The sequence below is a fragment of the Dermacentor silvarum genome, chromosome 1, assembly GCF_013339745.2.
Source record: "Dermacentor silvarum isolate Dsil-2018 chromosome 1, BIME_Dsil_1.4, whole genome shotgun sequence".
NCBI classification, from domain to species: Eukaryota; Metazoa; Arthropoda; class Arachnida; order Ixodida; family Ixodidae; genus Dermacentor; species Dermacentor silvarum.
Window position 1 is genome coordinate 159,336,046 of NC_051154.1, and position 23,122 is coordinate 159,359,167.

The 23,122-nt window shown below is 44.4% G+C and overlaps 1 protein-coding gene across 5 annotated transcripts in view; it reads left to right on the top strand.

Moving 5' to 3' along the window:
- The window catches only part of LOC119436298 (protein transport protein Sec24C-like), an 83,420-nt gene that overhangs the window by 35,097 nt on the left and 25,201 nt on the right, over positions 1–23,122 (top strand). For 3 of the 5 annotated variants that reach the window (XM_049656787.1, XM_037703107.2, XM_049656790.1), the window contains 5 exons: positions 6–176; positions 3,041–3,094; positions 10,009–10,203; positions 10,897–11,083; positions 15,394–15,588. In XM_049656787.1, the coding sequence (XP_049512744.1) occupies positions 6–176; positions 3,041–3,094; positions 10,009–10,203; positions 10,897–11,083; positions 15,394–15,588 (802 nt within the window). The remainder of the gene's footprint in view (positions 1–5; positions 177–3,040; positions 3,095–10,008; positions 10,204–10,896; positions 11,084–15,393; positions 15,589–23,122) is intronic. The other 2 variants (XM_049656797.1, XM_037703113.2) reach the window with 1 other exon arrangement.

Consider the following 23,122-nt stretch of genomic DNA (forward strand, 5'->3'; position numbering starts at 1 on the left):
TCCAGTCGGTGTTGACACCCCAGTCACCCTTCTACAACCAACTGGGACAGGAGTGTGTAGCCGCTGGCTGCTGTGTGGACCTGTTCTTATTCCATAATGCTTATGTTGACGTTGCAACAGTGGGCCAAGTGGCCAAGATGACTGGGGGACAGGTGTACAAGTATACCTACTTCCAGGTGAGTACTGAACTGTGGACGTTATTATTATTTTTAGTATCTTTTTTTTTGCATTGTTTCTGAAGCAGAGGATCTGCATTGCAGATATGTATCATGGTATCACTCTGTGGATGCACTCTTGGTGGTTATTGAGTGCTACTGCCACTGAACATGTGTGCCTTCTTGCAGATAAAAAGCAATCACTGGTAATCCAGCCGAGTTTCTTGCCTTGGGAGCAGCTCGGTGACCTGTGGATGTGGCTGCATCTGATATTAAACCCCAGTGGGCATTTGTCAGTTCAATGATGATAGCACTCAGTGACCATTGAGACCACGTAGGCAATGGCAGCATAAGTTCGCTATTTATTTTTTAACAATATTCATTATATATATATTTTTTTCTAGTATCTTATTTCTTTCAAGATGCAAAAACCATTATATTGCAGTCCTAGATTGCATTGCATTCCTTTCTTAAATAGCTGTATTGTTTGTCTTAGTCACAGTGAACACTGCGCCTTCTGGCGTTCAGCCTTTTGATTTTTTGGTGCTTATATTTAGCAAAAACTCAGATAATATCTTTGATGTTTATTGTTTCTTTGAAAATTTGTGTATTTTGGTATGTAAAGGTCAATGTTGTGATTATTGGTTACAAAAACAAAAAAAAGTGCTGCCATCAGAAGGGTAATAAACAGCAGCTCTGTATATTAAATTTGGCAGGTCCGGCACATTATACTCGCAAAAGAAGGCAAAGAGAGTATTACTCTCATAATTTTGTTTATTGGCTGAACCGAGCTATAAACTAATGTAATTAAGATGATACATACTTAATGGAGCAGTGGCAGCTGTTTAACAAGCAAAAAGCAATAGGTGACCTGAAACGAGCCATTTTATGTCTTTTATATTATGAAAGCCTTCCAAAGATGTAGTACTCGCCTCATATTGTATGGTGCATGCTCTATTTGTTGTGCCTCCTAATCAAATCGTGGTTTTGGCATGTAAAGCCCCAGAATATTTTTTCTATGAACGACTTGAATGGCTTTAGTGAAATTCTTCAAAAGTACCTCATTAATGGGTATTTAAAGATGTGGGGTCCCACACGTGCTCTTGGGACAAAGGAACGACAACACAGTAGTGCAAACAAAGAAAAGGGCATTTATTGCACCTTTCATACACTAATACACGCTAGCCGCATTACTACCCGTAGAACGTTCACATGGGCGTGCGACAAATCAAGGAAGTCGACTCACCGCAACCGGATAGCGAGTGAATATGTTCGCCCCATGCTGTGACACCATCGCCTAGTCGTTCACGTGTACGGTCAGGCGAACGGTGGCATGTTCGAACGATCCGTGTTCGTCCATACCGGAGCCCTCTCCTAGCCACGCGAGACGGTCTCGCGAAGTGTGGATCGACGCACGCGCGGGACGTTCGCATCGCTCACCTACCCCCACCCGAAAAGGAAGCGCCTTCCACCTTTTGCTCCCAAGTCACCCCGCCGTTCGGTGGCGTTAGCATTGCTACACTCGCGTCATCTCTCACAATGCGTCGCAACCACTACAACCGCCGTCGGCACTTAGCCACGCGGAGAAGCCGGATTACAGGAGATGCGAGCTATGTGGGGAAAACAACATCAGGGGACGCATGAGAGTCGCGCATCCCCAAAACCTCCCCCCCCCCGCCCCCCCCCTTCCTTAATTCTAAGCAGCCCCAGTTTCCAAACAGCAGAACTTAAAAAATAAAAAAAGTTTTTCAATTGTACAGCTTACACTTTGATTCACTCAAGGAAGTGCCCTCCTTTAGTATTAGGATTCACAGTCTAGAAAAAGGGTGCTTTAATTCACCTTAATATGGTATGTTGATCATTTAAGTTTATATTTAACAGGATTTCTTTACAATTTGAACATCTCTTAGCATTCTTTTGTACTGCTACAGTGATTACTGTCCATGTTAAATTGGTGGAAGAAAATAGAATTTTTCTAAATTCTGTTACAGCTGTCTGTAACCTGATATGCAGAGTATCTTTGGTATGTTTTTGTTGATCCACAAGAACAGAAATTATGGAAGGAAAACCATGGGAGCTTAGGGTGCACATGTAACCTGCGAATTATTCCAGAGACTATAGTTTATTATAGATACACGCATGTATACATATTATACCTTAGGGGGAAGCATTTTATTTTCGCTTTTATATGACTGATACACCTACAGTCATGACTCGCAACTTGTGCACAGAAATTGGAAATGATTTTGCTCGACCATAGCCAAAAATTAGGCTGTGCAACTAACTAATTGATATATGATTTGTGCAAATCCTATTATCGCCAAAAAACTAAAAACTTCTCCATTTCTAGATTGTAATGTTTCAAATTAAGAATCAAAACATTAGAATATATTGTTTTCAATTATCGTAGTTCATTGCGCAGCATAATGTATAAAGTAGGAGCATTACAATGTTTCAATGAAAAACAATTGCATAAAATGAAGCTTTTAAGGAAAAATGTTTTTAAAACACCATGCTGAAATGTTCATTGCCAGTTCAAAATATCCTGTAACTTTTGAACAAAATGAGGTAGAATGTTAAACGTCATTAATAGAAAATTTTAATTTTTAGAGAAAAAAAATAAGCTATTCCAAAGGTGGTGGCAAACCTTAGATGACCTTTGATAGTGCCTGTGGGATGCCAATATTACTTCATTTTACAATTAAGTTCATGAGCACTTGTCAGTGTGTTGCTGATAGATGCAGAAAGAAAAGTGGCTATCTACAATTTAGAGCTTCCATAAAGGCTTGTACGGACATAAAGAGCCTGGTGGGAGCACAGCTTACCCAACAGATGAAAAGCTACTTTCAGGAACATCTGCAATTGCATTACACACTTTCTTCCAGAACACAGGTGACAAAGCACTAGTCCAAAGGGAAAGTAACGTCCAGGGCCTGCAGGTAGGCCCCGCAATGTTGGGTGACGTACACATTACAGCAGCTTATGCTAAGTGGATTATGTGGTGGCAGGTGTGGGTTCATTGCTTCCATCAGCTTGGGCAGGTCCCTTATGGGGTGCAGTTTCTTCACCTCTTGACTTCTTTCTTTCGAGGCATGTGAAAAATTGCTTTGGATTGCACATTGAGCTGTGGGTTGATTTTGAAAGCATGCATCTCATTGCTCTGAATATGCCTTTATGCCACTAAAAAACGAGGCAGGCAACTCCACAGCAGGTTTTTTTTTTTTAATTTTTTTTAATTTTTTTTTTCAGGCATTAACCTCTGCATGATGTTCTTGTTACTAATTGCAGCAGACACTCGTTCGTGAAAAATAAGTCATTATGTTATACTATCAATGCATGAGAAACTTGCAGAAGCTTGTGTGAGACTTAAGCGCACCTGTTGTGATTTGTCTTTGTGTAGCTGAGAAGTCATAGTAAAGGTGCTTTGAAATGTCTAGGGTATAGAAGTAGAATGACTTTTGGATTGTATGAACTGCAGATTCAATACAAATCCACATCTCTACTTGCATGGGGAAATGCCGCACTGAAACATTTTTTATAATAAAGATTAGGGCTGGACATTCAGTCAGGATATTTATCCCATTTCTCAGCACAGTTGATTGGAATCAGTCGAAGGCAAGAATTTTTTTTTTTTTTTTACCATCGTGAAATTGTAGCATAATGTATCATGATAAAAAGAAATGAGTTGCAAGAGGCATCTTCACAATGAAACTCTGTGTAATGCCATTTTAATTATTTTTGGTAGATTGTTTTTCCTTTTTTTTTGCTATGCATTCTACTACCATATGCTTAGGCAAAAGGAAAGGAGCAGACAAACAAGGAATTGCATCTTGTGGCATGGCAAGCCCCACCATCCATTAAGTGCTAGTGTGTACACAGCATTTGTTTGGTGGTTGTAGATTGATATTTCATAAAGTATTTTTTTACTTTTATAGTACTCACTAAAGATTGCATTTAATTGCAAATACTGCTAAGTATGCCTTTAATTTTGTCTTAAATGGCAAAGTCCTGTAATAAAACTTATGATAGAAGAAATGTACTTTCTGGAGGTGTTTTAAACTTCAGTACTATATTCCAATGCAAATTGTGTGCGCACTTAACCATTCTGACCAGAAATAATGATTCTAGGGAATATTGTTTTTTAATTTTTTTTGAAGTACTTTGTTATGGCTCAAATGCTATAATGGGGCTACAAAAATTTGTAGCCTGTCTGCCTGCGAAAAGAGCCATGCATGTGGATGCCATTTCAAGTGCCCATTGTTACGCAAACCCAGTTAGAAATACTTTCCTATTCTAGCAATCTTCTGTTTGAAGCAAAAGAATATTTATTATTTGCTGCAGCAGCCATTATTACTGCACAAAGGGAGCACTTACTGAGTGAGCATGTTGAGCAATAAGCATTTTTGCACAATCATTTGCAGTGACCCAGCCAAGGATGCTTTGTTTTTGAACAGCCTCCAGATTTCGTCATCTTGACTAATTCAAAGTGTAGTATGTAACCAGCCTTGCATTTTCTCTGTCCTTTTTGTGCTGTTTTAGGCATAGAAATGAATATAATATATGAATTTGGCTTCAGTTCAGCATTCAAGGTTCCTTTTGTTTTTAGTAGACTTTTAGAAATTAGATAAATTTCAAAGATCTCGCTGTTCACACACCCCTAGTCTTTCCTGACGTGTCCTTTGGCATGACATGGTTTTCAGCATGCTGTTTCTGGTTACTCTGTGTTCCTACCACTTGGATAGTTTTCCTCTTCTTGTGTAGAGGCTAAACAAACACATTTTAGGCACATTTTACTACTAGTGATCTGGATAGCAGATACATAAAATGCATCCTGTCTGCCCATTTCAAAATGGAAGGGGTGTCTAGCTGAAGTAAGGTTTCCACTGTGCATTTGATGTAGCTCTGCATGTGTTCATGTTCATACCATTACGAAGAACCACTTTTCTAGCCACTCCTGTGATTTTATAACTCTGTTGATACTATCACAAATGCATCTTTCTTGCAGGTAGGTATCCGTGTGAGTAATGTACATGCCACTGTCGTTTCAATTATGAAATAAGCTTCCTTGTATTTTGCCAGGTGAAAATTTTCAAGTAGGAAATACTAGGCAATAGTGGTGTTGCGCAATCCAACACTTAGGCTCCAAATGACAGAAAGGATATTTTTTACAAAATGTTTTGTAAAGCTCTAGTTATTTAGATAAATAAAGAAATGAAATTTACAAAAAAGAGTAAAATAATTTCTAGCAATATATTAGCACAAATGACTGGGGTACATGTTGTGTAAACATCCCTATTTTCGTGGGCATCTTGCAGCTACACGGATCAGCATTTGGCACGCAGTGGCCTTGACAGTCGCATTACTGCCACACAATGGCATTCTCTCAGTCATTATAGATGTCATCTGTGTGTAGGAAGGTACTAGGAATGCCATCTATGTAAGGTAGGGAAAAAAACATTGTATGGTATTACAAAAATGCTGGCTATTGTGCAACACGCTGGCTATTGTCTCAAGGGCCATGTAAAATAGGGACACTCTGCAGCTGCTGCACTTGGGGGTTGAAGGACCTATACTGTTCATTGACCGGAAACGTTAAATGGGGACGTGGAACTTGGGAAGATGGCAAATGCACATTTGCTCTGAACAAATTTCACATCCTATGTAAGCGTAATTGGCTCTGTGCACTGAATCAGTACATCTTCATCCTTTTAACTGCAACGACAATTCATTGGTGAGTTCTGGAAGGATTTTGCCTGTTCGTTGAATCCTTGGTAAGCAACAGCTGTGTTGCTTCTTGATTCTGAGACCAGCACTCAACCAATAGACTGATCTCACCCTAAGTTGTGCTATGCACATCTGCCAACTCTCCATATTTGTCCTGGAGACTCCCCAATTGCAACCAATCCTCTCAATTGTATGGACACAGCCTTAAATCTCCCCAAAAACTGCCCCAAACTCGCAGAGAGAGCGAGAGAAAAAGAATGTCATGCAGCACAGCCACTTTGTAATTGCCATTATGCGCTAGGTAGCTAGCATAAGGCAGATTTCAATCCAAGCTATTTGTGCGTAGGCAGTGTAGTCCTAATTCGGTTCTCTTCCGATGAGGAGGTGTACCTAAGAGTGCGCCTGAGGCGAAGTTCTAATATGTGTTGCATAATGACAGGTTCTATTAAGTCAGCTTCGCTGTTGCACAACCTTACTATGCCATAAAGCATATAGAATGGAAAGGAGTCAATTTCACGGAACATAATATGTGTCCCTTAATTATGCACACATGCACGTGCCGTCTCCGGTCGCTGTTGAAGTGCCAAGGCGTCTAAATAATGTACCGGCAGCTATTCAGAGCTGTTTCTGACATTGTTGTGGTGATTTGAGCCCATCTTTCACCTACCTTGCATGTCCCATATATGGGACTGTAATGGGGCCTGTAATGGGGCCTGTAAGCCTGTAATATATGGGACTGTAATCCTTAGCACGTGTCCCATAATCAAACGTGCACGCGCGCCATCTCTGGTCACAGTACAAGCACCAATACATCTAAAACTGTACTGGCAGCCATTGAGAGCTGTTTGTGATATTGCTGTGGCCCCAAACAACATGAGCGAACTTTTTTGTCGTTCCCTCCTCTCGGCAAGTCTTCCGAATTTCGAGGTCCCCGGGTTGGCAGGTATGGCTATGCCATCACTGCCGTGATGCATGGTGGCAGTTGTAGTCCTCTGGCTGCTTTAGCTCATGGGGAATGTATGAAATGCGGAATATGCTGAGATTGTTTCATTGTTTGCTAGGTTGTTTTTATTGGTGCATCGTCACAATTTACAATTTGATTAATCTGTGTGCCTGGGTGCTACAATAAAAGTGCCAAAAAATAAAGTTTTTTCACGCCCTTTGAAAATTAAGACAGCTGGCTAAGAAATGTGTGGTCAGACTGACAGAAGCCGGACAAAAAAAACAGGCAAGAATCTATTTCTTTGCAAATTAGTTCCTTGAGTTCTGTGACTCCTTGTGCATATCACATCGTTTATGATATTTAATAACAAGCGAGTCCGTCTGAGATTGTGTGAAAAAAACGTTTAAGATCACTTCTTATATGTAAAATGTGCAAGTCTTTGTTAGGACATTTTTTATGTGTTTCTGTATTGCACTTGTAAACTGAGCGGGGCAGAGCCCCGTCAGACACCTCCAGCCTTTAGCCTCTGTCTCCTCAGGCAAGGCCTGAAATAAAGTAAAATTTAATGGAATAGTGTAAGCATTTGATCAAAGGAAACAAAGCATCAAACACATACGACACCCCGACATCTGCGCCACAGTGGACACAGTTTCAGTGATATGTCTGCTGCTCTTAATGCGTTGCCTCTAGTGGCATTCTAGCAGTGCTATTTTGTGAGGGTGGCTGGGATGAAATGCAGCAATACCAGATCACTCGGACACTCTAGACACGGTGAGCGCTTCATCTGAAGTGCCGCCTGTATGGCCATTGTTGATCACTGTAAACAAGTACAACCACTGTTTACAACCACTGTTTTCCTTATCCAGCTACCTGTACTTGTTCACCGCTGTTAGCCAGATTTCCTGCCATAAAAAATACATGCAGATGGCCTTATTGACTAATAATACTGTTTTCTTAAAATACTAGCAGATGGCCTTATTGACTAATAATACTGTTTTCTTAAAATACTAGCATTGTTGATTGGCAGTGCTGCGCCTACAGGAAGGATATTGCATACCGAGCAGAGCTCACAGTATAAACAAATCACTGCCACTCTGTCAGAAGAAATAATTTTACAATTTTGTGCTCAAATAACATTGAAGGAGAAAATTGGTTAACTTCATTATTTTCACGTGTTTGACAGCAAAAAATTAAAATGTACGTCTTGAAAATGCACAACAACGTACTTCACGTAATTGGTGCATGTAAATGAAGCTGAAATGAGTATATTAAGGCATTCTGTTTCTTGAGTTCTGCACAGCCTTTGGGGTATTTACCACTGTAAAAACATATCCCTTGAGGCAAGTAAACCTTGTTATGCAAATTAAACATGCATCAGCATTTCATATTGTAACTTACAAGTTCTTACCCCAGTCAGGGCGCAGCTAAAGTGTAAACAAACACGAGTGTGAGCACCACTGCTTCTATGCACAAGGTGTGGTAATTTAGGAATGGTGTGCTTGGGGGGGGGGGGGGATATATTAACGTGGGATGCCTTCGGCGAAGAACATCACTTGCTTGCATGTTTTCAACCACGAACAGAAAAATAATGGGTTAGAGCATGCTTTGCATGGCTGGTGCATGCAAACAAATACAAGCTTTTAAATGCATGCTCTTCACATGGACAGAATAGCCTTGGTGAAAGTTCATCAGAGAATATACAATTTTGTGTGGTGTGGAGCACACCTACAGCACGCTGTTTAGTGAAGAGGCAAAGTGGGCAACTATCGGGCAAAACTGTCATGCCATGTTTGAATATCTCCCTAGGACAAGTAAGATGGTTGCAAGGAAATGGGCATAGCTGTGTGGCCATGCTAGCATCATGTGCTAGAAGAAACCAGTGTATGTGGCAGTACAAGCACACACAGTGGTGATGCCTTCCAGTAGACTCATGCCATACCAACTGTGTCAGTGGTATTGGCCTTCATTGCAATTGAGCAACTGCTGTTGTCAGCTGTGAATGTTCATTGAAGCATGTAGGAGCAGTTGTTTATGAATGGATTCTTGCTGAGCCCAGCTTTTATGAAAAGCAATGTGTAAAAGAGAACAAAAGATGGGAGCTGCTGGAGCAGTGTGTGCATGATGGGTGGCACAGACAGAGGTCTAACAATAGCTTGCCAAGAAACACAAGATCCGCAATCAAAGTGTGCATAGATGAGAAGTGTGATGGGTAGACTGTAGACCTGCTGTAGTCTCTAGTAGCTGCTTTTTAGTTTTTTTTGTTTTTTGTACCCTAGTACATGTTGGTATGTAGATATGTCAATATAAAGGTGCTGAAAGATTGCACTTCATCTGGCAATTACACCTGTCTTGTTGCCTGCTATGTCAGGAAGTCATACAGACTAGCAGCAGCAAAGACACAGAATATGGCAAACACTGGTTTTGGTTAGAAATATGTTGCAGACACGGCATTATGGCATGGGAATATCTTGTCAAAAGTACAGCAGAATATGTCTTCGTTGGAGCTGTAGCTCATAAATTAACACTATTTTCATTAATTTGGTTATGTATGCTGTGGCACAAGTAGGCATGAATGCTTTTGCAGAATTTCCTGTCAAGGAAGCAGACAATGTTTTGTTGCTGGTATATTGCCCAGGTAAGCCCACCTGGCATTATTGGCTCAGCGTTGATATAGGCAATCAGCGCTGACACTTCGCGTGACAACAGCCGCACCCTAATACACAGTCTAGTGGGTGGAGAAAATAGGTTTTAGTAGGACATGGGGTGATTTCGTATCAGAAAATTCACTGCTAATCTTGAGGCACATGTGTCCAGCGTCTGACCTGACTGAGCACTGGTGATTTAAAACGCAGGAGCACATTCGCTCTTTGGAATGCGCATTGCTACAGACGGAGCTTGGTTGGATGCGCCGGATGTTTTGGTATGGCCGCGCATCTGTCATTGTTCAAGATATCGTACCATTTTCATGGCATTCCTATCATATGACGTCAGTACTCCTGGCCAGCACTTGTTCCCTATTGCGGAACCCGACTGTCAGCCACTTACTTTGGTTGCATCATTGCATGACATGAGTTTCCTCAGTCATTCACAGGGAGACTTGTTGAGATAAAATGTTCAGCTTAATGGGAAATGCTTGTTAGCATGTGCTTATGTACCAGGCGACCGGTTTTCATGGTTATCTTCCAGGAGGATGTCGAAGGGGCCAGGTTTCTTGAAGACCTGCGGCGTGACATCTCCCAGCCCACGGCATTTGATGCTGTTATGCGAGTGCGCACAAGCACAGGCATCCGGCCTACTGACTTCTACGGTAACTACTACATGGCCAACACCACAGATGTTGAACTGGCCGCTGTGGACTGCAACAAGTGCATAGCTGTTGAGGTACTGAAACCTGATCCTCCTTGTCATATAATGAAACTTTGCGTACATGCACTTTATTGTGTGCAGAAAATAATGACATCATCAACCTTTCTTATATCTAATGCAGGACAAGGTATTTCCTTGCAATCTACACATGTGGTTATAACATGCATAGGCACAAATATGTCTGATAGTCTGAAGTACAGTCATTCATAATTAGCAATTTCTCAGAAACATGTTCTCTTGGTGCATTCTGAATATTTAATTGTCCTTTGCATTAAGAAGCAAAATAAGAAAATAAATATTATTGAAAAATATTGTCATGTAAGAAGGTACGCAAAAAAAAGCAATAGTTTATTGTTGTGAGCCACCGAAATAAATAAAGTTTGCAAAAAAGAATGTGTCTTAAAGAGAACATGAAAGACTTCATTGTCTTAAATTTAATTAACGTGGCTCTTGTTAACAGTAAATGTGTGTTTCTGAGGCACTCTTCCTCTTAATTACATTTTAGTTGAAAAGCATGCATTATGCATATAAAGTTTACAGTAGCAAATACTGTACTTGTGGTATGTTAATTTGACATATCATGAATTTCGCTCACTTAGAAGTTAGAGGAACAACTTGGTGCCATTGCACACTCATGCTCTCATATTGCTCTTTTCTTTTTATCTAGTTCATCTCTTTGTGATAATGTCTTGCCCTTCTTGGTTGCAGATCAAGTATGATGACAAGCTGTCAGAGGAAGAAGGGGCCTTTGTACAGGTGGCTCTGCTGTACACGACATTTGGAGGCCAGCGCAGGCTTCGCATTCATAACCTTGCCCTAGCTACTTGCTCTCAAATGGCTGACATGTATCGAAACTGTGACCTGGACACCATTGTCAATGTCTTGTCCAAACAAGGTGAGTTCCCTGTAAATAGAGTATATCACAAATGAATGGTCTTCAGCTTAGAGATGGGTGCAAAAAAAAAAAAAAAAAAAAAAAAAAAACAAGCATAAAAAACGTGTTGGCACTGTCTGTGTTGCCATTTTAGCAGTTAGCTAATTTTATTGCTGATGTCAGATTGCTTTTAGTGGATGAAGGCACTAAACTGGTATGGAACATAAATGACCACTGCATATTTCATTCTTAGCACAAAATGGTACTTTTAGTGGAATGTAAATCATCTTAGGGAATCATTAGCACACCACAAGCAAAATATAGGTTGTATAGCTGTCAGAATTCAGTAAGTTTTGGTTAGATGACCCTTAGACAAAGCTGAAGCCGCTGAAGTCACTGCTAGCTAAATAGCAGAGCACCTTCAAGCTGGCAGTCTTGTAAATTTATGGGCAATTTTTGCATTGGGAAGTGGCAGTGATGAAAGCATTAGTGCGAAGAATGTCGACACTCCATAACCGACACACCATTCGAGTGCACTACCTTAACTCTTTCCCTATCATAAGGCAAATAGGTGTTTTTTTGTATGTTACGGCAGATGTTTTTTTTTTTTTTCTGAAGGAACTATTACACTCAATATTTAATATAATACATGAACAGAAAGCAAAATGAATGCACTTTTCACGCATAAAAGTTTTATTAACGAGATGTATGTCATAAAAAAGGTATAAATTGTTAAAAATCAAGATTGTGCGATAAAATTGAACAAAGTTGTTAAGACACGCTTGTATCTACTAAGAAAAAATGTTACGAAAATTATGAGATATACAAAATGTATTGCCGTCTATTAGGTACTATCTCCGAAAAAAATCAAAATTTTTCATTGAACAGGTATTTCGCTACAAAAATTAACTGTAAGCACTACAGTTGGGCGTGCCGGGCTGCGGCCGCCGATGTTCTGGGCTGGTTTGTGTCGTCGTCGCTTTCAGACTTAAAAGTCCGACGAAAAGTCAGCGTCCTCTGACTCGCTGCTATTCGATGTATCGATAAGATCCGCCGCAGAGGCAGCAGAATCGCAATATCTGCGATCACTCAAAACGCGCGCACCGTTTCCGGAGCTGGACATTTCTGCGTTTTACTTTGACGATCGCAAAACTTTGGAGCGCATTTAAAAATCGCCGCTTGGAGGGAAAAAAAGCGAACTGCTTAGAAAACAAAAATATAGTTTCTCCTCTTTCACGTCCGATAGCGCAGTATGTCCATGAGCGGCGCGGAAGGTCTCGAAAGCGGCATTTCAAACCATCAATAGAGGGCTAACCATGCCCAATGGGCGCGGTACGGAAAGAGTTAAAACCATGGCTCCGAGCTTTGAGTAATATTTTAGAGTGCATTGCTGACAAGCACCTCTGGCTGCAGACTGCTCTGGAGAAATCGGGGCATGGAGCTCAAGGCAAGCATAACTGGTTTTAGTAGCTAGGCCCACATGTGGTGGTTTATACTTCCTTTGTAATATTTGGGGCATTGTTAGCCTAATCATTGGTACTTACTCCTTAAAGATGCCTGCTTATACTACATTGAACTTGTTGCTGGTAGATTTTTTTCTTGGCAGATATTTAGCAGATTTCAGCAGATGTTTGGTGCTTTAAAAGACTATGTGCAAAAATAAATAGCAACACTGGGCACTACAGTGATTTGCTGCTGCCCTCTCTCATTGAATCTTAGGAGAAAAATTTATGAATCTTGTGTTGATAAAGTAGCGTAAATAGTAAAGGATTTATAAGTAACATCCATGGTTTAACTAAGTCCTTGACTGTGGCACTGCTGATATGAATGCTTTGCACTTGTTGATGTTGATTGTTTTGATCCTTTGGATTGCTAGACCTCTGTGCAGACCATGTCACAGTTCCTCCCTCTTTTCTTTATTGTCTAATTTAAGAACTGACTGATGCTTCACCTGTGTATATGGATTTATCTACAGTTAAACCTGCTTATAATGAACCTCCATATAACGAATTCCTGGATATAACGAAGTTTTTCTATTCCCCGCCATTACTCCATAGAAGCACATGTATTTGAGACCTCTATGTAACGAAGTGGCAGCGGGAGACCCCCTCAATATAACGAATTTCCCCCTCCAACAACCTAGAGATTTCTCCCCAAATTTTGTCATTTTTGCGCGAGCAGCAACCGGAAGCACTCTCTCCGCCGCGACGGAATGCGAAGCGAGTACACGTGTGCGTGCGTGCGTGTGCGAGGCGGGCCTGCATCCCTCGACCCGGCGATCTTGCCGCCGCGGGCATGACCTTTCCCCCTCCCTTCATTCAAACCTGATCCTGCCGTTGGCTGCAGCTGGCATAGCCCGCCAAGCCGGCACTTTCTCCTTTTCCAGTTGATGTTGCCGACGCGCTGGTACTTGCTGTGACACACCACACTCGATGAGCTTGGACACGCGCTGTCAAACGCTGGCGGCGTGTGGAAGCGCCGCTGGAGAAGCGAGCGAAGTGACCTTCGTGCTGTTGACTATCACTTCAACGCAAACTGAGCGCCGAGAACACACAGCACGCTCAAAGCTACGAGCCGCCTATGCACCTACACTGCTAGACTCCGCCCCAACGCAGATCGCTTTCAAGATACGGCCCGCGCGACTGCGCGCAGTACGCAGTTGATGCCAGAGTACAGTGCAACGCCGCCCCGCTATCCCTCCCCCCCTCGCTCCCTCGCCGGTGCCTCGAGCGCAACAGAAGAAGGCACGCTGCCTCCCTGCTTTTCTTTCTTGCGCGCGCGAGGTTTAGACGCGGTCGTCGGCTTCCCTCGCACGTTTTCACTCGCACATACAGCATACGGCACGCGGCGACTGCGTTATCGCCCTTGGACTTTATACGGAATATCTATGAGCCAAAACCAATTATAGGGCCACAACGCGTCATAGACACCATCTTTAGATAGCAAATACGGATCTCAAGGGCCATACTTTTGCTGGCGGAAACCGAAAATACGTCATAGTTGTCGCCCCCGGCACTTTGGGCGGCCAATGCCACCGTCAAGCCACCAAGCCAAGCGACATGAAAAGTCAAAATGGCCGCTCGGGCCGGTGCGGGGTGGCAGTTCGCAACGTATGATGCGGGAACGGTCCCACAGTTGCGACGCAACAGCGGGGTTACCAATGTATTGGGTTCTATGGGAGCTGTGCCGGGACTGGCCGAAAACAACGTAACAGCCGGGAAAACGCAGCCCCCGGCAACTGTAACAGCGGGGTTCTACTGTAACACTATACGATGCTACGACGTCATCGTGACGCTCGCTCTTCGTTTCCGATGCATCGCGCCTGGTGTGACATTCCAAAGATGAGTGCTTCGACCAAAACGGAAAACGGGTGCGCGTTACAATTGAGGGCGCGTTAGAATCGAGTAAATACGGTAAGCGTTTCTTTTTCAAATTTTCGTGCCAAACCTGCATATAACGAAATCCTCTTTATAACGAAGTTTTTCGGGAATTTGTCAATTTCGTTATATCCAGGTTTAACTGTAGTATGCTTTAGATATTTACTGCTGATTCACACTGAAAATGCTTCACATGGTTGAATATACTCCTCAAACTTGAACAATCTCTTGAACCTCAAACTGCCATTGAACTTTGTGTGGAATAAAACATATTTGTTGTTTAAATGCAATTTAGTAATTTTCTGGATCTGCTCATCTCGCGAAAAGCGTATGGATCAGTGTTGATGATTCATCTTGTTGGAATGCAGGAAGTTGTGGTGAGAAATGTCCAGATACTGTTTCAAGATCGCCTCCATACATAGTAATATACCAACTGTAAGTAATTTGAGCAGAGTTGTAGCTTGGAATTGAGGGAAGCAAGTTCATGACGTGCAGTCCATGCAGTCCAACGATGCTTGGATGTGACACTAAAGCATTTAAGAAATTGTAAGACTCTTGCTCCTAAAATTTTGATTATAAAAGGTATAGTACTGCATTATCTCCTTGAGGTTGCACTGAGAAATTCCTGGCTTTGTTAAAATGTTGGCAGTGGAATCTCAAAAGTTGTAGGTAGCAGTTATATGCATAGAATCACTGTTACTGCATCAGTGGAAGCATTGAAAGAAACTATCATGGTTTCTGATGCGTTATGAAGATGTACTGTGTAGTTTTGTGTTTTTTACGTGTGAACAATATTCAGGTGGCCTATATGCTAGTGTTGTGTTGGTTAAATGTGCATGTTGTTACATGCGGTGTGGGAAAAGTGACCAGAGAGCCATGTTGCAGTCGTCATGGTAGTCGCCACCTTCTGTACATTCATCTGGCCATTATTTATGTGTGCATACATGTATGCAGCTATTCGGCAGCTATTGGAACAGAGCCCTCGACAGGTGCGTGATGGCTGCATCGGTCGAGGCGCCCAGATGCTGGCTGCATACCGGAAGCACTGTGCTAGCCCCTCTTCGTCCGGTCAGCTTATCCTGCCTGAATGCATGAAGCTACTGCCCCTATACCTCAACTGCCTGCTCAAGAGTGATGCCCTTTCCGGAGGTAGGCTGCATAGCTGACTTGGAAATCTTACATTTGCTGACTGTGATTTATGGTAGTATATGTTGATGGGATACCAGCTGTACGACACACAAAATGAGCAGGACCTTGTGTGTATGTTTGTGTAAAGGTTTGTGCAGGCAAATGACCAATGGCATTGCCCTTTTAAGAAAAGGCGAGGAAAGATGGAGCATATACAGTTTCAGTGCTCACATAATTCTAAAGAGTCTGCAGAGCCCAAGCATTCCACTGAACCAACTTTAAAGAAACACTGCGATAATGTGACAGATTTCCTTATTTTCTGTAACCTCATACTGCCAGGAGCATCACAGGAGCCTTACAGCACAGCTTTACAACGGCTTTTGTTGCACATGAAATGGCCTGAACATTTTTTTGTTTAGAATGTACGAGTGCTTGACATTTATTGTACTGTCAGTGTACGTGTACAACACACTACATAAGGCCTGTACTCATCTTTTTTTTTCTATGAGGCATTCAGGCAAATGTGGTGAGGCCACTTAAAATGACTGTCTTTATACATGCTTACCAACCCTAAATTGCATGGTTTATCCAGGCCAAGCAGTTTTTTACCCCATTATTACTGAGCTTCTTGATTAATTTCACTTTTGGAGCTTCATTTTATGAGCTGCATGTCTGTAAGAACTGTGCTGCTTTTTGCTACTTTTACCTTTGAGAGGCTTTTTCTTGCTTGGTCATTTGAGTGCTTGGGTTTGCACTATGGTTTAGGCTAAAAAGCAACACTGCATAGTTTAACTCTTTTGAGGAAGCATTATTACAGCATTGTTCATAAATTGACGATCACATGTACATAGCTCTGTGCAGGCTGTGCAAATAGTTCTGCTTGTTTACAAAGCTGTTCTGTTGGTTGACAACTTAAACTGGTGGATGTGTATTCTAAATTATATTTTAACAACTTTTTGTGACAATTACACAATCATGTGCTCATTCTGACATTTTGTGTAATAACAAGAACAGCGATTGTAAAGCACACAGGTGTATGCAGTCAAGCTAGTGATGCTCATGTGAAGCATTCCATGATGACAGCACATGGCGTCCACAATGTTTCTTGTAAGCTTCATTGTGGGAGCCTCCTGGTTATTGTAGTAGCCTTCAGGGAACACATGCCACATTGTCGACATGCCACGTTGTCCACATCTCATTTGTTACGCTTTTGTTAGACCGCTGCCACAATATTGTTGGTCATGCCACAATAGTAGTGGCCAAAAATTATTAGTATAATAAGTTTGCTAAAACAGATGGCATGTGAAAGCAGGATCACACATATCGGCTGGATTGCATGCATATTTAGTACTATGGAGGGTGAGTGGATGGTCCAGCAGCACACATTGCTAAGCTGGGTAGACAAGGAAGTTTCTGTGAAAACTACAGTATTTTCTCAAATCCAACAGCCCCCCTACATTCAGCACAGGAGAGCTTTTTAAAAATTTGGATGTAAACACCTTTGTATACAAATATTGTCTGTCACTGTTTGAGTCAATGTCATGGCGAAATGACTTTCTGAAAATGTGGCACTACAAATAGGCTCAGTGGAACTCGGGACTAATTGTTTGGCTTGCGATTAGCAGCAGGAGCACAACTCACAGTAGCATGGAGGATCTTATGTCAAATGACAGCACGAGTGAGTGACTGTAAAGGAATGACATAATGGCAAGCAGCAACTTACTACATAGCCACTCATATTTTTTATTATGCTTTGAACCATATTATAGTGGTTGCGATATACGACGCCTATAGAATGCTGCGTGTATACGAGCGGCGGAACGCACGGCAGCACGCAACGAACCCAGAGGTGCAATCTGTGTTTATTTCATGCATCTTGCGCAACACTGTGTTGGCACTGCAGTCGGTAGCGCACTTAGGGCGCACCCTTACAAGGCTCCCCCCCATGGAAGACAAGGATGTTTCATTAGGTGCGTTTCGCGCCGATTCAACCGTTTAACTCTCGGGAAGCGGAACCGAAACAGATGAGTTCGGCATGTATGCAGGTTTTACGCGATCGATCGCTACAACGTCCGTGCGGCCGTTTACTGTCACAGTGAAGGTCTTGTTGGTACGCCCAAGCACCTTGAAAGGGCCTTCGTACGGTGCCATAAGAGATGGCCGGATGTCTTCACGTCGCGCAAAGACGTGACTTGATGAAGCAAGGTCTCTGCTTACGAAGACATCGTAGTTGGACAGTTGTCTTGCGGGCATTGGTCGCAGACGTTGACACAGGTACCGAAGCTGCTCGATGTAGTCAGGCGGCGACAGGTCGGGGGCAGGAGCCGGGGCGAAGAATTCACTGGGCAGGCATAGGGAGTTGCCATACACCATTTCAGCTGCAGTGCACCCGAGGTCTTTAATCGCCGAGCGAATTCCGAGCATCACGAGGGGAAGCTCATCAACCCATGAAGTTCGGGTGTTGCGAGCGATGAGTGCAGCCTTCAACTGTCGGTGCAGTCGTTCGACCATTCCATTTGCAGAGGGGTGGTATGCCCTTGTGTGGACGTGCCGTACGCCGAGGATACGTGTCAGTGTTCTGAATATTTCAGACTCAAACTGACGGCCACGGTCCGTAGTAACAATACTGGGGCAGCCGAAGCGAGAGATCCATCCAGCAACAAAATATGAGGCTACAGTGGATGCCGTGATGTCGTGAAGCGGGAACGCCTCGGGCTAGCGTGTATAGCGATCCACACAAGTGAGTATGTAGCGCTTTCCACGCCGTGACGGGAGTGCACCGACGATGTTAATGTGCACATGGTCAAAGCGACAGTCTGGCGAGCGGAAGGTTTGAAGGGGAGATTTGATGTGTCATGTTGTCTTCGCACGTTGGCACTGCAAGCACTCACGAGCCCAGCAGCGGACATCTTTGTTGACACCGGGCCACACAAAACGAGACGTGATAAGGCATTGAGTGGCGCGGATGGCAGGGTGGCTTGCTTCGTGCAGCTTAGTGAAGATTTGACGACGATATGCGGATGGCACAAAAGGGTGCGTGCGGCCAGAAGACACATCACACACAATTGTACCAGAGGAGAAGGGCAGCGGCACATCAGACAGCGAGAAAGAACTTGAGCTTGCGCGCAAGTCGCGAAGTTCACTGTCACTACGCTGTGCCTCTGCAATTGCCTCGAAGTCCACAGCATCAGATGTTACGACACTTACGCGGGAAAGGGCGTCGGCAGCAGCGTTGATGTACCTTAGGTCTGCGGTGAACTCCGAAATGAAACTTAGATGCCGAATATGCCGGGATGTATAAGGACTGTGGTTTCCACGGAAAGCGAATGTCAGTGGCTTATGGTCAGTCAGCACGTGGAATACGCTACCTTCCAGTTGGCGGCGAAAATGCCGAATTCCGAGGTAGACGGCAAGAAGTTCACGGTCAAACGTGCTGTAGCGAGTTTCGGCAGGCTTTAGTTTCTGGGAGAAGAAGGCTAGCGGGCACCACGAGTCTTGCTGGAACTGCTGAAGGACGACACCAATGGCGTTGGAGGAAGCATCACTGATCAGCTGCATTGGTGCGTTGGGTAAGGGATGCACGAGCATTGTTGCGTTGGCCAGAGCATTCTTGGCTTCCTCAAATGCTGCGTCAGCTGCACTTGACCACTCGAGAGAGGGGCTGTTGGTGCTTTAGTTGACTTGAGCATGTCGGTCACCGGTAGGACAGTACGATCCACATTTGGTATAAAGCGACGGTGAAAGTTCAGCAGTCCTAGTAAAACTCGTGCAGCTTTCGAGGCAAAGTTGGACGAGGAAAATCGCGCAGTGCTTGAACTTTGCCGTCCAGGGGCTGGACTCCTTCAGGTGTGACGAGGTGGCCAAGAAATTCGATGCTGTTGACGCCAAAAACACACTTTGCTGTGTTAATGGTCAAGCCGTGTTCGTGGAGTCGTGTAAAAAGCAATCGCAGATGATCGGCATGCTGTTCAGGTGAAGAGCTAGCGACAAGTAAGTCATCGAGGTAGGCGATGACGAAGTGTAGGCCGCGGGTCACCTCATTGATGAATCTTTGGAACGTTTGGGCTGCGTTCCTCAACCTGAAAGGCATGCAGACATACTCAAAGAGGCCAAAAGGTGTCGCAATGGCAGTCTTTGGTATGTCAGATGGCTCAACAGGAATGTGGTGGTAAGCTTTTACCAAGTCGATCTTGCTGAATATGGTCGTACCAGTTAGTGTGGCGGCGAAGTCGTGAATATGGGGAAATGGATACCAATCAGGGAGTGTGCGTGCGTTCAGTGCACGATAGTCACCACAGGGGCGCCAGTCACCTGGGTGACGCTTTGGAACCATGTGCAGGGCGGATGACCAGCTGCTTGACGATGGGCAAATGATGCCAAGTTGCAGCATATGTTCAAATTCCCTGCGTGCTGTGGCAAGGCGGTCACCCGCGAGGTGTCAGTTCAGGAAAATCAGACAGAATTGAGCCAAACGAGCGTGCTTGTAAGCTCGGAGCCCTTTGCACATGGGTTGACACAGGTGCAAGGATTCCCTGCACTGACAAACTGGTCGTACAGTCCACAAGGCGACGTGAGCGGATGTCCACGTTCAGGCCGAAGTTGTTAAGAAAGTCCGCTCCAAGTATAGCGAAGCACACATCAGCGACAATGAATATCCATCGAAATGTGCGGCGCAGTCCTAAGTCAATGGTGAGCGAACGCTGTCCAAATGTAGCGATTGTGGAACTATTTACAGCTTGTAACGACAGTCTTTTCAGAGCGTTGTCGATCTTGACATGAGGCAGGGATAATGCTCACCTCAGTGCCAGTGTCGACCAGAAAATGACGTCCCGTTATTCTGTCTGATACGTATAGCAGGTGGCTGCGTTTCGCTGTGGGGTCAAGCGAGTCACTCGCCATCATTAGCGACACGCGTTCATGTTTCCCTGCCAGCGACAAGGCTCCCGACACTTCTTAGCGCTGTTGCCGAAACGGACATGATACCAGCAGTAGCCGTCACCGTTGCTTCTAGTGCGGGAACGAGAACGTGAACGTGAGTTGCCGTGAGAGCGACCATGGGTCGAAGTCCGCATCGCAGTGATAGAGGCACCGAGCTGCTTTTTTTTCTTCGAGGCGTTCGAGGCGAGAGTGCCGCGCTTGGGTATCCGGTGTCACAGCGGTCGCTACCGCAACCGTGGGGCCAGCGCGGGAGTATTCTGCAACGCGATCCGCGAGCTCGGCTAGCCATTACAGTACCAGTAGCGCAGACAAGATCCAAACTGGAGTGCCCAGACAAAACGTTGGCGTGTTTGGTGGCGGGCGCCGGAGAATATTTTCGCTGCTGGTTGCAGTGCTGCGTGTTGTATATGCAGTAAAATTCCGTGGAGTGTGCGTTGCTTGCAGTAACGAAAGCAGTTCGCCATTACCGCGTTGACTCAACAAGATCCTCGCCGTATCTGTGCAAGCGGTCACGAGTGAAGCGGGTACGAATACTCCAGGGGAAACTTGCTTGTACGGTACTGCAAGCGACCTGGCATTGACGGCGTGAGCTTTGTAGGCGACGCAATGCAGAAAACTAGCAAGGGTCCGGTTCCACGCGGCAACAGGCAGCGCGGTAATGAAACGGTGCCGATTTTCGCTGTACACCGCCGAGACGCCAAAAGATTCTCAAACAGTCGCTGCATGTTTGACTACCGCCGGAATGTCGCGACATATCGTCAGAAAAAAGAAAGAACGAAAGGGAACCACTCCCGAAGAAATGCATGTGTACTTTCCACGTGTTTGGCGAAAAAAGTTGCGTGCAGTGCACTACTGGGGCGTGATCGAGGTCGTTGTTCGGAGTGCGCATTCAATTTCACCGGGCGCGGCCTAGGTCAACCGTGCATGGCAAAACTGAACGCGTGCTCCAAACAACCATCTCCGATCGCACCCCTGCCCTCGCCTACGCTGCTAATGTGAATTACCGTATATACAGTATAGACCACTTCTAACCGTTTATAGTGCAGAACTGGCTACAACGCGGCTTTTTCCGACTCTCGTTTACCCTCCCATAGAACTCCATGTATACGCATACCGCTTACAGTGTAGCCGCGTGAGACAAAATACCGGTTATAATGCGGCTTCCACGGGAAAATCTCGCCGACAAGGGCGGCAGCGAGCACGTTTCTCAACAAGGTGCGTGCTTCCGGCCGGCGTATGCATTATTCAATGCAATCAAACTCTCGTTAATTCGGACTTATTTGGCCGCACATCGGTTAATTCGGACTACTTTCGGAGCTCGGTGAGCGCGGAGTGCCGCAAATGTGCGACGCAGAAGAGCAAGTACGGCGCTAGCGTCCAACCAAAACGAATCGGCTGAGTCCGCATCGCCACAGCCATCAGTTGAAATCGTACGTGAATGACAGCAACGCCGGAACGCTTCGAGCCTATTTGCGTCTTTAAAGCCTGTATTCTTGCGTTTACCACTGCGCATAACACCGCGTTGGCCGCGGGCTTTCGTAACTGCGTAGTCTTCATCCACGATCGTGTCGATAGCGGTCTTGGTTTTCTCCGCAGCGGTTGCGGCGAACAGTAGTTTCGTTCTTACTCGGTACACGCGTCGGCCGCGTGCCTAAAAAACTACATAGTCGCCATCGATGATCGCATAGATACGACCGCGGTTTCGACTGCAGTTGTTGCAGCGAATGGTAGTTAATTCGTCCAGACTTGGTGCGTGCATCGGGCGCGTGCCTTCAGCACCGCAAAGTCGCCGTTCATAATCGCGTCGATAACGGTCGCGGTTTTTTCCGCAGCGGTTGCGGCAAACCGTTGTTTCGTTTTGACTCGGTGCAAAGCTGCCGAACTTGAAGAGCACCGGCTACATCACGATTATGTTTTCGCCAGCTCACTGGTGAAAACGTAATCTCGGATGTGCGCGCGATAGTACAAAGCGCGTCTACATGCTTGGTCTGCATGTTTTGCATACATGCAGGGGCTTGAAAATCTTTGTTTTGGTTATAGCGCGGTACCGCTTATAGTGCAGATATTCGCGACTCCGGCGACTTACGTTATAAGCGGTCTATACTGTACTTGCGTAACGAACGCAACTTTTTTTTCCCCCAGAAATCTAATGCAAAGTTGGGGGGGGTGTTTATTATGCGTGGTAAATTTTATTGCGTTTTATGAGTAAGCTTTCTTTGTGAAACTGTTCCAAATTTACAATTTAGTGCTCTAAAACGGTGTTTTCTTCTTTTTTTTTTCGTAACCTGCTTTAAATTTTGATTTTCCTTCTCCAAAAGCAAGATTTTCCTGCTCCAAAAATTGCTCCAAATCCTATTTTGGCTGTTGTACCACTGGTTGTCAGGCACAGCTATGCTGAACCATCATTGCCAGCACACGGCAGCTAATTTTACTTAAATGGATTTGCTGGGTCTGTCCATCCTTTCTATTATGCCGACGCCATGATCATCAAGTCATCATTATCACGTCATCATTGGGTCACCTCTTCAATCTAAGCTTCACCCTTGCCATAGAGTGAAGAAAAACAAACTTTGCCCACCCGCCCCTGGGATTCAAACTCGTGTCCCTGTACTGTTGT